The following is a 13,816-nucleotide window of genomic DNA, read 5'->3' on the forward strand; positions in this document are numbered from 1 at the left end:
GACGCATTTATGTGTCTATTTTGTTCTCAATGTCTGTATAGTTAGACTCGATTAAGTACTTATTGTGTTATTTTGTGTTCTTGTAGGAAATTTTAGAGAAATAAGCCCTTGCGGCGAAATGGGCTCAAAAAGCAGTGTTTTACACCCCGGAGAAATGTATCGTAGGCACCCCAGAAATGCACCGGAAGCGTCCCAGAAATGTCCCGGAGGAACCTAGAAAAATTACTATTTCCACCCCAATTGATATCCGCACCCCAGCACTCTGGATAAGGGGCACCTTCTTAAACAATTTGAATTTGTGTTTTTGGCGGGAAATGAAGTTTTCAACTGGCAGAATTATGATTGTCAAAATGAATGGGTTAGAGTGCGATTCAATCGCTGAAAATTGGCAGAAAGATGTGATTTGGCATAAGGAACAAAGTTTGGGTGGTGGTTTCGATCAAATTTGGCTGGAATACGTGTTTTTATTCTCGAGTTCAAAACAGGGCAAGCATGCACTGGAGGATGATAAATCACGCGTCATGGAGAGTTATGGACGTGTTCTGATGATGTGGAATGGCTCGAGCATCACTTTGGGTCGTGAAGAATCGATTTGGAGTGTGGAGGGAGGAAGTTTACGCAAGAAATTCCAAGTTTGGTAAGAAAATATTCGGAAAATATTGTTATTCACTGCCCACATAATGAAGAATTATATTGGAGTTATTGGCGAGATTTGGAGCTGTTGTTGGGTATAAATAGGCTCTTTGGGTCTACTAGAGAGGGTGTTGAGAGTTGGGAGTAGAGAGGAGAGCGCTGCAGAGGAAGAATCCACCATTTTTCTCTGTTGCTGCTGCTGCTGCCATTGATGAAGATGAAGAACACGAAGAACAGACAACCAAAAACCGTCGTTCTTCAACAGTGACAACGACCAGTCTCTGTGGGTCGTAGTCAGCTACGCAGACAACAACAGTATTCTTTTATCGTTCTTTGTAACGGTGTTTGCAACAATTATAAACGTTTCAAACACCCGATTTTCATCATTTTCTCTTTATTTCATCACTGTGAACCATTTTTGAGCCATAAATAATTATTTTGAGAGCATTTTTATTATGATGAGTTAAACCCCAACACTGGGACGACGGAGGAGGCCGAGCTTCATACATGGGTAATTTAATTAATTCTTTTTAAGACTTTTGCATTAAAAATTAATTGAAATATGATTTGATTAAATTGGGTGTTATTTGATTAGATGGGTCATGCTCAGCTTAGGTGATTTGATGTTCCATGCTTAACATTTACAATCAATTTTTTGAGAATCTACTTTGGCAAAATAAGAGTCCATAAAACTTATGTTTTGAGCGATTATTGTCGAGAATAATTCATTGAGCCCTATTTTATGAAGATTTTCCGAATCATTAGTCCCGGTACCTCTCACCATTGTTAATATTTTATTGTATATATATTTTTTTTATTAAGTCTAAAAAAATTATCCTTCACAAATCCGAGAGTTTGAACCTTCATTACTACAACCACAATCCACGAAAAATCAATAATCAGTCAGTTGATCAAGATGTTCAAAGGCACTGCCGAGAAAGATATGCAAGGACCGTTAAGTGGTGCCGAAGTAGATGCAGTGGCCACCGCCTATCTCTTGGTTATATTGGGATATGTCATATTCCCCAATACCAGTGGCAACCGAGTAGATGCCAACCTTCTACAACTATTGCATCCTCTCAATAAGGTGGCGGACTGCTCCCTGGGAACGACAACTATTGCATTCTTGATGGCAGAGTTGAGAAAGGCGTTGAGACTTATAACTAGCCAAATTACTGGGAACGTGAGTCTATTCCAGGTATTTTCTCAACTCTATTAATCCATTGATCGTTATGTTTTTTTTTTCTAATTTAAGAATCAATTTCTAATACTTGGTTTGATATATATGCAGACATGGATCCATGACCACTACCCCAGTCTGAAATTGGCAGATGTGAACACAATGTGGGAGAGAAGTACACCGACAGGAACAAAGTACAAGTTCAATGACAACCGTTCGAGGACAAAGGAGCAACAATTGTTTAGCTCGAGGGAGAAATTAGGCTCAGTTAAGGCCTCAAAGGTATGCTTTGATCCATACAAGGAAGACCGAGCTAGTGGACATATAGCGGGTCGTTCCGAGTTGTCCCATTATTTTGGACCGTGGTGGCACCCCACAGGTTATGTGATGTACACTGGCTCCAGGGTGATGCGACAACATGGTGTTTTCCAAACAGTACCATAGCATCACATTAATGGAAAGTTCAAGTTGGACGTGGAGTATATCGATTCTAACCATGACAACATCAAGGTAGTTTACTATGGTACACCGTTTGTTGGTGATCACTGGGATAAGAGGATGTACCACTTGGTGAACACTTTGAGAGATGTGGTGATGAAAATGCTCCAGGATATATGGAGTGGTACCGGGAGCATTCACATATTCGTGTAATCCGTGAGCTTAAAGCAAAGACGACCTCAACGGCTTCCATTTACAAATGTATCGTCAAAGATAAACCCTCAGGTTATGATAGGCTAGTGCGTATGGTTATGATTTTCCCTCTAATATTATGATTCAATTTTTTAGATGAACTCAATTTGATGTTTTGTCAATTAAAAAAACAGGTGAATAGGTTCAAGGTTTTGTCCAAGTGGTGCGCTGATTGCATAACGGCTGGACAACCTGTGCCAATTAAGAAGATAAAAAATCACATGGAGATGATTGATAATGTTGATAATGAAGAGTATGCATCTGAATTTGGGGAAAAGAAAGTGATGAAGAACCCGCCCAAGAAAAAAGCATCAAAGGCGAACAAAAGATCTCAAGTTTCTTCAAGCTCTCGTGCTGAAGGAAATATCGAGGGAGATGAAGGTGATGCTGGTGATAATGCGGGTCGTCCAGGTCGTCCTAAGCGTTCTAAAACTTTAGCTGACAATAATAATAAGAAAACTAGGAATTAGGTGATAATGTGTTGTTCGATGCTATGGATTATGTTGTTTTAACAATTTCTTTCGGATTATGGTGTTTTAAATACTTGTTTTGGATTATATGTTCTTAAGTTTATGGGTTATGAATGTATTTTGAATTATGTTTATTACTTGATTATCTGAAACTGTATTATTTTTCACCAGAATCGGAGGATATATATTAACCTTACCTACCGATTCTGGTAAATTTTCAAAATATTGTGAGATATGTGCAGAATCGGTAGTAATGTTATCAACCTTAACTACCGATTCTGGTGACTTTTAAAAAAAAGTCAGACAGGTCCTTAATCGGAAGTACAAATATTAATCATTTCTACCGATTATAGTGGCTTCATTTTTATTGTTCTTCTGAACCTAAATAGCCTTATAATCGGACACAACATTTTATCATTGTTTACCGATTAATGTGGGGTTTAAAATCGATATATGAGGTGAACTTCATAAGCTACCGATTATGGTAATTCCAAAATTCGAAAAATATGAAATTTTTTCAAATATCAATTTTGTGACAACTCCATAATCAGTAGACATGCAACTCCATGTCTACCGATTATGGTAGTTCCTAAATTCGAAAAATTTGAGATTTTTTCAAATATAAATTTTGGGCAACTCCATAATCGGGAGACAAGATAACTAAATACCTTCCGATTATAGTTTTTTTCTTCAAAATAACAAAACTTTCAAACTACATGTGTACACAATAACCTCCGATTAGCCTAACATCTACAAATTACGTAAATAAACTACCGATTATGGAGAGCATATTTGTCATTTTGAAAATTCGGAGATAAGGGGTAGTTTAGATTTACACTTGGGTGGCCTTTTTTATCTTTTTGTGTCGCCCCCTAATTCGGAGAAGTTGTCTAATCTTAAAAATCTGAGATTTTTACGGTGAATATACGTCGCTATCCACGTGACACCACGAACAAATAGCTGACAAGTGACCAAACGAAGGGTATTATAGGGAAACCATGTGCTTTGATATAAGAATGTCTGTATCATTTCGTTCGGTTGTTAAAAGGTTGTTAAAGAGAGAAAAACAGTCGAGAGGAAGAAGAAGGAGGAATTCGTGAGCATCCTACTCTACTCCATATGGCGGGTATGATTAGGGTTTCTCAGTAAACTCAAATTTTCCCGCCATTTTCAAAATTCATACTTCGAGAAAGCCCTAATTGTTTTACAATTCTTAGTTTTATTTAGCAATTAAATTTTCAGATTTTTCCCAATTTTGTTTCTCAATACAAGGATTAATGGGGGCACAAGGAAAACCTCCTGCAACAACTGCATCTCAGGTAAGAATAAACCCTAATATTTACAATTCTTGTTGTATTTGTTTATGGATCGATGCCCTAGTTTTGGTTTGGGTTTAATTGTGCGAAGTTATTTATTCTAACGTCGATTTTCACCTGAATGAGTAGATTTCATTAGTGGGTTTTGTTGAAATTGAGAATTTTTGAAGTAATTAAAGTGGGCTGTAATGGTGTAAAGATTCAAAAACGGTTATTCAAATTCAGCTTGTGTTGTAAACGTGTTTTCATCGAGTCCCTGAATTATGTCTGGGTTTAATGGTGCGAAGGAATAGATTTTCACTTAATACATTATATTCCTTGACCACAATTTCCGGTATATGGAAGTAGAAATTTTAGCTCTGTCTAGAATGAGCTATTCAGTAGGGTATCCCCACCGCCTACTGTTATATTTGGGATGAGCTATTCACTAGGCTTTTATCCAACATGGAAATGGGATTAGGGAACAAAGTATATTTTTCGGGATTGGCTTATGGTTGAATTAAATTGTGAAGGTGTAACGGTGTGATGTGATTGTGTTTTCAAAATGATGCTCTAGTTTTTGTTTAGTTTATATTGTCTGAAGAAAATGATTTTTATTTTGAATTCTTCCTACTTAGTGATTATTTATTTTACTTGGTGTCAATTGGTTTCAGATGTAAATTAATTTTTTGAAGAATCTGCGTAGTGGGTTGTAATGGTGTAAAGATTTTATTTTCAGCGTGTTAAAGTATACCATTTGAATGAGGAGGGGAAATGGGATGATCGGGGTACTGGGCAAGTCAGTGTAGGTTACTTAGAGGTATGTTTTTAACCTAATTTTGATTTTTATGGTGTTAATAAAGTGTCAGTCATATATCTTTTGAAGTATTGACTTTGTCAAATTCAAGTGATATTTTTTTTTGTCTGGTTGTTATGGTCGTAGAGGTCTGAAGACCTTGCTTTGTTTGTGATCGATGAGGACGATAGTGAGACGCTACTTGCACATCGTATTGGCTCAGATGAAAATTATCAAAGACAAGAAGGTAATCTTGTATTTTCATGTTTGTAAGCTTGACTTCTATTGTGTGTATTTGGCACTGAAGACATTACCAGTTGTTTTTCTCAATTTAGATACAATCATATCATGGCGTGATCCAGAATATTCTACAGATTTAGCGCTTAGCTTTCAAGAAATTGCAGGGTGCTCTTTTGTTTGGTGAGTTTTATGCGGGTTTTGTTGTTGCTTTTCAACTTTAGTTCAGTGGTCATTTCTCTGGAAAAGGATCTTAAAGAACTTGTGGTCTTATCATGATTACAATGTCTTTTGTTATTTAGGGAACACATTCGTAATGCTGGGAAGAATCTGCATTTCAGTAACAATAGTGGTTAGTGAACTCTTTATTTGTGAGTGTGTTATGTATTGGACTATGAAACGAAGTCCTTGATTCATCAGTCTGATTCATGCTATTTCGACTATTTGGCACTAATTGTAGATCAAGAGAGTCCTGAATCTGTTACTGAACCACTGGAGACATCAGGAATGTCACAGGCCAATGGTAACCTTATTTCTGTTCATGGATTCTTTTATCAGCCTCATATTTGGTTGCATGTTGATAAGGATAAGAAATGATGCTTTGGATCATATACTGTACCTTACAGTATTATATTTTGCAGAGGAGGCTTTTAATTGTTTGAGCACTGAACTGAGGGAGTTGCCTGCTGTTGAGCTATCCACACTTCCTGCGATAATCAAGGTTCCAGCCTGTGGACTTAGTGTCTTTTTTTAATTCTTTTTCTGTCTTCAAAGAGTAAAATTTTGTCTGATCAAGTCTTTGAAGAGTTCAAAACCAAAACTTTGGCTGGTGTCTGCCAGATTATCTTGATTTGGATCGGTAGAAGTCTGGCAGATTATATGTGTATGAGGCTTGTTGTCAGCAATTGCTGTTAGCATTTGAGTTGGAAATCATGTGTTAAAGTTCTTATGAACTGAAGCATAAAAGTTCACTCATATGCACTGTTTCCAACCAAAAACTCATATGGAGTGTATAGTACATTTTGGTATTTTAATGGATTTACTGTTGGACGCTTAAAGTTGTGAAGTCCTGATTAAATTGGGGGAGCCATGCATAAATGTATATGCTTAGTGGGGACAATTTGTTCTAATTGACAGTGATTTTCATCTTGCGAGATTTCACTTTTGTACTCTATCACCAGTTTTAGCCAGGATATACTTATTTCGTCTTCTCACTCCTGTATCTGGGGGGTCAAGATCAATTATTTCCAATTTGTGAAATATCCAAATTCGTGATTATGATTTTATTTAGTTGGATTCTATTTCTTTGATAAAAAATCTTGCTTGGATCTATGAACCATTATTAAGTCCAATTCCTTAGGCACATAGAGAATTATGGCCAATCCTATGCATGTGGATTGCCTTTTCATTGAACTGGAGAGTTCCTTTGTTTACCTTCTTCTTGAGGTTGATTACTCGAAGTTACTTAATTTCTTCTGTTATGTAGTATTTCACAATGTCAATTTAAAATTCTGTAGTATACTCTCTTGATATGCAAATGTCTTCATGATACTTATCAAATTTTACCTGCAGATCGTAGCGGAGAGTGGCATAACTGACCAGATGCGTGTTGCGGAGCTTATAATACGTGATGTAAGCTTCTAATCAACTATACACAATTCATAGATACTAGAATTGCTATTTGAGAAGTTTTTCTTAGTCGTTTAGTATTTGGATATGTATATATGTGCATAGTACTTGAAGGACACTTGTGTAATCAGAAATATTTATTTCGAAATATGAGGATACTGCAACTGTTTGCAACACTGTTTCGGGTGCCAATACTCTTATCTGTTATAGAGGCACTTTTGCTTCTCTATAATCTATAGTTTCTCCTATTTTTGCAGCAAGATTTTTTTCCAAAGCTCCTGGATCTGTTTAGAGTGTGCGAGGACTTGGAAGACATGGATGCTCTTCGCACAATATTCAGACTGGTGAAGGGAATAAGTCAGTATTCGTCTTTTTGCGTACCTCCCTTTCCCTTTTCTCTCTTGATCCAAATTTCTTCTTCTATCTGTTTATGAGTACTGATGACTTCTTGTTTTTCTTCTGGTCCAGTTTTACTTAATAGTCCTCAGATCTTTGACAAAATATTTAGTGATAAATTTATCATAGATATTATTGGGACCCTTGAGTGTAAGTTATTTTTGCAGTTTCTTAAAAATCTGAATAACATTTATTTTCAATGTTTAACCTTCACTGCTATGTTAATGAACAACTGAAAGTGTTCTTCAGATGATCAGGAAATTTCTCGTGTGCATCATCGTGCTTTCTTGAAAGAGCATGTGGTCTTTAAGGAGGTAATACACATTTTCTCCTTCTTAGATGTCAGGTGTACCTGGGCTAAGCAGCTGGTTAGCTTGCAGTAACTTAGAAATGTTGCTCTTTTTCTTATCGTAGGCAATCCCAATCAAAGATCCCTCAGTCTTGTCAAAGATACATCAGACTTACAGAATTGGTTATATAAAGGTGTAGATAACTTTTAGACTTGTCACTCCATTGTGATTTGTGCAGTGATAGCATTTTTTAATTTTTGCTACAATTTGTAGGATGTCATTTTGCCAAGAATATTGGATGAGTCTACGACTGTAAATCTCAATTCCATCATTCAAGGAAATAATGTAGCAGTGAGTTCCAAACTCTGAGCGAGTCCTTTTTTTTTTTTTTTTTTTCACCACATCTTTTCCCTAATTGCGACTCGACCATTTAATATTTTATCTTATTAGGTCATTTCTTTGTTGAAGGATGATAGTACCTTTATCAAGGAACTATTTGCAAGAACGAAATCATCCACTGCCCCCATTGAAACAAAGAAAAATTTGGTAGATTTCTCGACTTCTTTATATAATTTGAAATCTATTTAGGATAAAATATTTGTTGTGCGAAGGGATTCCTTGCCTATATTGATTATCTTTAACCTTGATTTGGAACAGGCAATATTCTTGCACGAATTTTGTAGCTTAAGTAAGAGCTTGCCAGTAGTAAATCAGTTGCGACTGTTTAGGTATGTACTTGTGATTTTTTTCCGATTTATACCGTTCTTTCTCACTGTATTTTCCTGAAGCATATTGGTTGCTATAGGGATCTTATGAATGAAGGCATATTTGATATCGTAGCTGATGCATTGCAGTCAGAAGATAAAAGGCTTGTATTAATTGGGTAAGAGGTTGTTTTATCGTAGTTGTAGGTTATTCTATTGTGTAGTACATAATGTTACTCTGGTAGGTCTGCTATATATAACCAGTAGTAGAACTGTAGTCTTTTTTCCATGACAAGTATGCTAGCGTTGATAATTATGTGGTATTCTTCTCGCTATGCAGGACAGATATCCTTCTTCTTTTCCTTAACCAGGATGCCAACCTCCTCAGGTCGTATATTATCCGACAGGAAGGCCGTCCCCTTCTTGGACTTCTGGTATGCAAGTCATTTCAGGATCTTTTTTTTATTGTGCTTATATATGTATTATATTTATTTGGCAAAAGATCCCTTGTATTCTCATACCTACTTTGTTGCAGTGACTGAAATATTAAATTTGTTAACTCTTACGACTGCCAAATGCTCTTGCAGAATCGTCTAGTTTTATTTAGACCAATCTATTCACGAGCCCTTAATTTACTTACTTTTGTTGTCGTTTTGTAGCTTCCTTCAAAGTTCTTTTAATAGAGTTTCCTCTGTTATGTGCATACCTGCTTTTCTGGTATAATCCGTGTGTGTTAATACATTCTTGGACTATTTTTAGAGTAGCACGACTAGTTCTTTTTGCAGTTACTTCCCTTGACATGATTAATGAAATAAAATTGTAATGGTTTATTTTCAGGTTAAAGGCATGTTAACAGATTTTGGTGAGGAGATGCATTGTCAGTTTCTTGAGATACTGCGCAACTTATTAGACTGGTTCTTGGCAGGATCCCAGGTGCAGTTTCCTTCATTTCTTTGCGCATATCTCTTTCTTTTAATGTTGCGGGATTATGATGTAAGAAAGATGCGTATATTTGACTATTTTGTTGAGTCTCTTTGGTTTTGGCTCATAGGTTTCTTTTTCATTCTGTAGTTAATCACTATTCACATAAGAGGATGCAGGTTAAAAAAAATTATTTTTTGTGTGTGGGGAAAGTAGAGTGACTCCACGCTTATGTGTGTAGTATCTGCAACCTAGTAAGATGCATTTGTGCAGGTAGAACTACAAATGTTGAGTGCTGTTTGATATTTTCTGTGATATGAATTGTTGGAAAATTTATGGATGATATTATTATGTAAGAATGTATCCAACTTTTTTCTCTTAATCATGCTAGAAATCAATTTGTGACCTGCAGTATGTACTCCTTAGTCATGTGATGGATTTTCTTTATTTGTTGCAGAGAGAGACAATAATAGAAATTTTCTACGAGAAGCACTTGGACCAATTGATAGAGGTCATAATGTTGTCATGCCCTCCAAAAGGTCTCACCACATCAACAACAGAAAAATCAGCGGCTGGTGATGGGCATGGAAGTCAGGTGGTCATAAAGCCGGAGATATTGACAAATATATGTGAATTGCTGTGTTTTTGCATTCTTCACCATCCTTACAGGATAAAGTACTCTCCTTAGTTGTGTGCTTGCTGCTTTGCTTGTTAAAATTTTGTATTTCAGCGATATGAGTCAATTGTGGATTAACCATCTTGTTTTATCTCGGTTTCGTGCTTGTAGATGCAACTTTCTTCTAAATAATATGATAGGAAAAGTCTTAGTTCTGGTTCATAGAAGGGAGAAGTACCTAGTTGTAGCTGCTGTTCGCTTCATGCGCATCATTATTTGTCGCAACGCTAGTGTGAGTATTATATCCAGGTTGTTTTCTGATACATTGTTGGCAGGATTCATGTGTTGAAATTTAGGCAATAATGCAATGGAACTCGTATTTGTTTGGCAGGATGAGCAATTACTTAGTCATATTGTTAAGAAAAACCATCTGAAGCCAATTGTGGATGCTTTTGTTGCTAATGGTGATCGATATAATCTTCTAAATTCTGCAGTTCTTGATCTTTTCGAGTATATCAGAAAGGTGCTTCTTTCTTTCAGTTAGCTTCTGTTGCATAATTAGGTAGGGATTAGGTATCTCAGAAGTCGTATGAACGTCATTTGCTTTGTGCAGGAAAACATAAAAACCTTAATTATGTACATTGTTGATTCTTTCTGGAGTCAGTTGGTCAAATTTGAGCCATTTGCAACTGTTTCGCAACTTAAACTCAAATATGAGCAGGTAACTGGTCTACTCCTGGATCTTTGGTAACTTCCTTGTGCCAGTTTCTTTTAAGAAGCGTGTACTACTTCAGGATCTTTAGTAAATTTCTTGAATCAGTTTCAGAACAAGGAAAAAATTGACCCTGAAAATAGCACCAATGAGAATCCAAGAAAGCGATATGATGAGCGTGCTCTTGATAAAGAGGAAGAAGATTACTTCAATGAGGACAGGTCTGTATTCTTTTACTGAACATTCAATGTATTAATGTTTTGTTTTGTCTGAAATTTATTAACTAATGAACCTTGTACTTGAGTGAATCAGCGACGAAGAGGATACTGCTTCTGATAGTTCTTCAGATGTCCAACAAGAAAATCAAACTTCTTTACCAGCCACCTCCTGCCATGCATCATTAAGGTAAAGTACTAATACTTGAAAGGCATCTCCAAATGTAATATTATCCAAGCAATGGATCAGGGTGATTCAACCCTTTCAGGGCATGGATCAAGAATGCTCAACCTTGACTTCAACTTTAGTAGGCATGTCGTGTGGGTAGTGTTAGTGTTTCGTCCCTTCAGGTTAGTCACTGGTATGAAACCTGTTTTTCCCTAATAATGTCAAACGTTTCACATCTAGGAATAAGGTGGAAACTCTTGGTGGGGATGAAAGAAGCACAGCCCCTCTGACGCTAAAACGGAAATCAAATTACGATGAGGAGGTGCACGAGCCAACAAAGAAGCAGAAGTTGGATGACGACTTGAACAACCGTGACAATGTTTTAAACACTGCTCCACAGTCGGTATGTAATCCTGAAGCAGAATCTAGTAAACCACTTATCCGAACCCCAGGTGAGAAATTCTCTGAAGAAGAAGCTCAAAGTAAAGAGCAAAGAAGTTCTGATAATTCGCCGAGCACTTCAGAGACTTGTCAAGTAACCGACGAAGGGTCTGCAGTGGCATCCCTGAATGGTAGTGACTCAACATCTAAGCTGATTGTAGATGAAGGGAGTACTGCTGGTTCTTGTGTTCGATGACACATCCTTGTATTATCTGATCTGTAAGACTGCAGTGGGAATTTCTATATTCTCTCCTGGAAGGATGAAAAGATTTCGATGATGAGGAAACAGGCCAAGACAGGAACAGCGGTCTGTGAGAAGGAAAGAATCTATTATTCGCCGAAGGGTCAAAGGAATTCAAACCTCACCTGGCCTAGCATTTGGTCTCGTCATGCTGCTGTTACTCGAGAAAGGAAAAGAAAACAGTTCTCTTTGGTGGTAAACAACAGTCACACCAGCCCTTACCTTCTTTTCTTCAATTTTTGCCGTTTTTTGTATTGATTTTCAAATTTCTGTATAAATGTATGCCAGAGATGGAGGGTTAGGTTAATATTCTTCCTGAGTTCCAATGGTTAAGATAAGGCAAGCTGGTTGTCCATGCATACCCAGCCAAAAGTAGTGCAACGTGTGATTGTACATTTTAATCTTTACATGAAATTACAGATGTGAATTAGTTATACAATTTCAATCGATGTTTCGATTAGACTTCCAGCATTTTTTAATGGGTGTGTATAATAATATTCCAGATTAAGGTTAGCCGTGCGATTCTTGAATTACACATCAGAAATTGGTGAACAAAACAACAAAACAAATACCGATCCAAAACCTCGTTTAATTGGGGGACCCTAAAAACAATTAGGGGCCCTGACCAATTTATACCCACACCAAAAATGTTAGGGGATTTCAAAAGGTGGTGAAAATACTATTTTACCCTTACTACTTAAAAACCTATTAACCCTAAAACCAAAATCAGTTTACTCTCCTTCCCTCCCTTCCTCTCCCACCTGAGTTTTCCCTCTCTCCTCCATTAACGACACAAAAAAAAAAGAAAGAAATCTTCAGCGATTCATCGTTGTAATCGTCGATACGAAAAACTTTAAGACCGCAGTACAAGGCGGGAAGAATTAGAAGAAGAAATGGTGCCGATTAGAAAGTAAGTGAACTAAGACCCTCCTTTGTTTTGATTTTTTCTTGAGTCTTGATTGTGAAATTGAGGTCTGGAACCGATTTTCTTCAGTTACAGTGAATGGGTCGTTACTCTGTGTTTTCTTAAACCCTAACGATTCTTCATATGCATGTTATCTCTATGAAAAATCGTTAAGCTATATGATGTTTACGTTAACGACCCTAATTCTGCTACTTCAATTTTTTGTCCTAGATTTGGGTCGTTACCTCTGTAATCGAATCTATTGACGACCCTAATTCTGCTAAGAACAGTCTCTCTATCTTAAAAACTGGAAGTGTCGTCAATATATATATTCGAGTCGTCATTGAACTCTTATGGTTTGGATTAGAGTCGTTACTCTTAGTTGACGACCCTAGTTGCAAAACAGAAATACTCACTGTCCAAAATATTGATAGGGTCGTCACATTATTTGTTAGTGTCGTCATGTTTTCTATTAGAGTCGTTTCTGTTTTAAAGAATAAGGTGACGACCCTTGTTCTGATAGCATGAAATAGTCAACTGATTTGTTCATTTTTTGTGTGTGTTACCATTGTAGTAAAAAGAAAGACAAGAAACACATGCCCACTCCTCCTTCCAAACCTCCCTGACACATCAGATACTTGAATGCCGGTCCATTCCGAGGAAAAAAGCCGAATGAGGTACCCTTGTCCATCGACGAACCAAGAAACCCCGATAATGATTCGTCATTGGGGAAGGCGTATGCGCGATATGAGGTGCTTCGTGGGAAAGTTTGAGTTCGACCATTGTTACTTTATCTTGGAAGGCACTATGTATAATTACGCCATTTATGGTTAAATGTATAAGTGCATCGTTATTATCTATTGTATTTCATTTCCTTCAACGCAACGCTATGCAAGATGTATGTCTTTTATGATTCAATAAAATGATTCTATGAATCAAAAATTATGAAAATCCAGTGGAAGAGTCGTTACACCATATTACTACGGCACCTAACGACCCTTCATAACATTTGCGATGGCTAGCTAGGATCGTCATTTCGTATGACTACAAATATGACAACCCTAAGTGTTACATTTTACAGGGAGTTTTGGTTTTAGAGTCGTTCCTGTGTTAACCAAAAAACATAACGATTCTGGGTGACCTAGCTAAAAAGGGTCGTCAATCTGTATCACACTACCCTAACGATTTTTCATAACCTGGAAAAGTTGCAGGTTTGAGTCGTTATTAATAGTGTCAATATATTAACGACCTCACAGAGTCGTTTGGGTACACCCCCC

The 13,816-nt window shown here is 36.9% G+C and overlaps 1 protein-coding gene across 4 annotated transcripts; it reads left to right on the forward strand.

Annotated features, from left to right (window-relative positions):
* The first annotated feature begins 4,031 nt into the window (after window positions 1–4,031).
* Window positions 4,032–12,103, forward strand: LOC113334794 (serine/threonine-protein phosphatase 4 regulatory subunit 3-like). Of its 4 annotated transcripts, none has more exons than XM_026581002.1 (25): window positions 4,032–4,292; window positions 4,943–5,088; window positions 5,214–5,311; window positions 5,400–5,484; window positions 5,604–5,653; window positions 5,762–5,824; window positions 5,943–6,022; window positions 6,874–6,933; window positions 7,188–7,287; window positions 7,399–7,476; window positions 7,576–7,640; window positions 7,741–7,809; window positions 7,890–7,967; window positions 8,067–8,162; window positions 8,274–8,344; window positions 8,422–8,499; window positions 8,661–8,754; window positions 9,158–9,253; window positions 9,699–9,916; window positions 10,029–10,149; window positions 10,249–10,380; window positions 10,471–10,578; window positions 10,678–10,790; window positions 10,882–10,974; window positions 11,194–12,103. In XM_026581002.1, the coding sequence occupies exons 6-25, from the start codon at window positions 5,809–5,811 to the stop codon at window positions 11,588–11,590; spliced, it is 2,163 nt and encodes a 720-aa protein (XP_026436787.1). In that variant the 5' UTR covers window positions 4,032–4,292; window positions 4,943–5,088; window positions 5,214–5,311; window positions 5,400–5,484; window positions 5,604–5,653; window positions 5,762–5,808; the 3' UTR covers window positions 11,591–12,103. The 4 variants fall into 4 exon arrangements, with proteins under 4 accessions (XP_026436787.1, XP_026436784.1, XP_026436785.1 ...); XM_026580999.1 differs by having other exon boundaries at window positions 5,008–5,088; window positions 5,212–5,311; XM_026581000.1 differs by having other exon boundaries at window positions 5,008–5,088; window positions 5,212–5,311; window positions 10,684–10,790.
* Window positions 12,104–13,816: the final 1,713 nt, after the last annotated feature.

Source organism: Papaver somniferum, unplaced genomic scaffold (genome assembly GCF_003573695.1).
Source record: "Papaver somniferum cultivar HN1 unplaced genomic scaffold, ASM357369v1 unplaced-scaffold_137, whole genome shotgun sequence".
NCBI lineage: Eukaryota > Viridiplantae > Streptophyta > Magnoliopsida > Ranunculales > Papaveraceae > Papaver > Papaver somniferum.

Coding starts and splice junctions, on each gene's coding strand:
- LOC113334794 (XM_026580999.1), top strand. CDS start 4,251: ATGGGGGCACAAGGAAAACCTCCTGCAACAACTGCATCTCAG. Junction 7,641..7,740: donor AGCATGTGGTCTTTAAGGAG/GTAATACACATT, acceptor TTCTTATCGTAG/GCAATCCCAATCAAAGATCC. Junction 10,381..10,470: donor TTTTCGAGTATATCAGAAAG/GTGCTTCTTTCT, acceptor TGCTTTGTGCAG/GAAAACATAAAAACCTTAAT.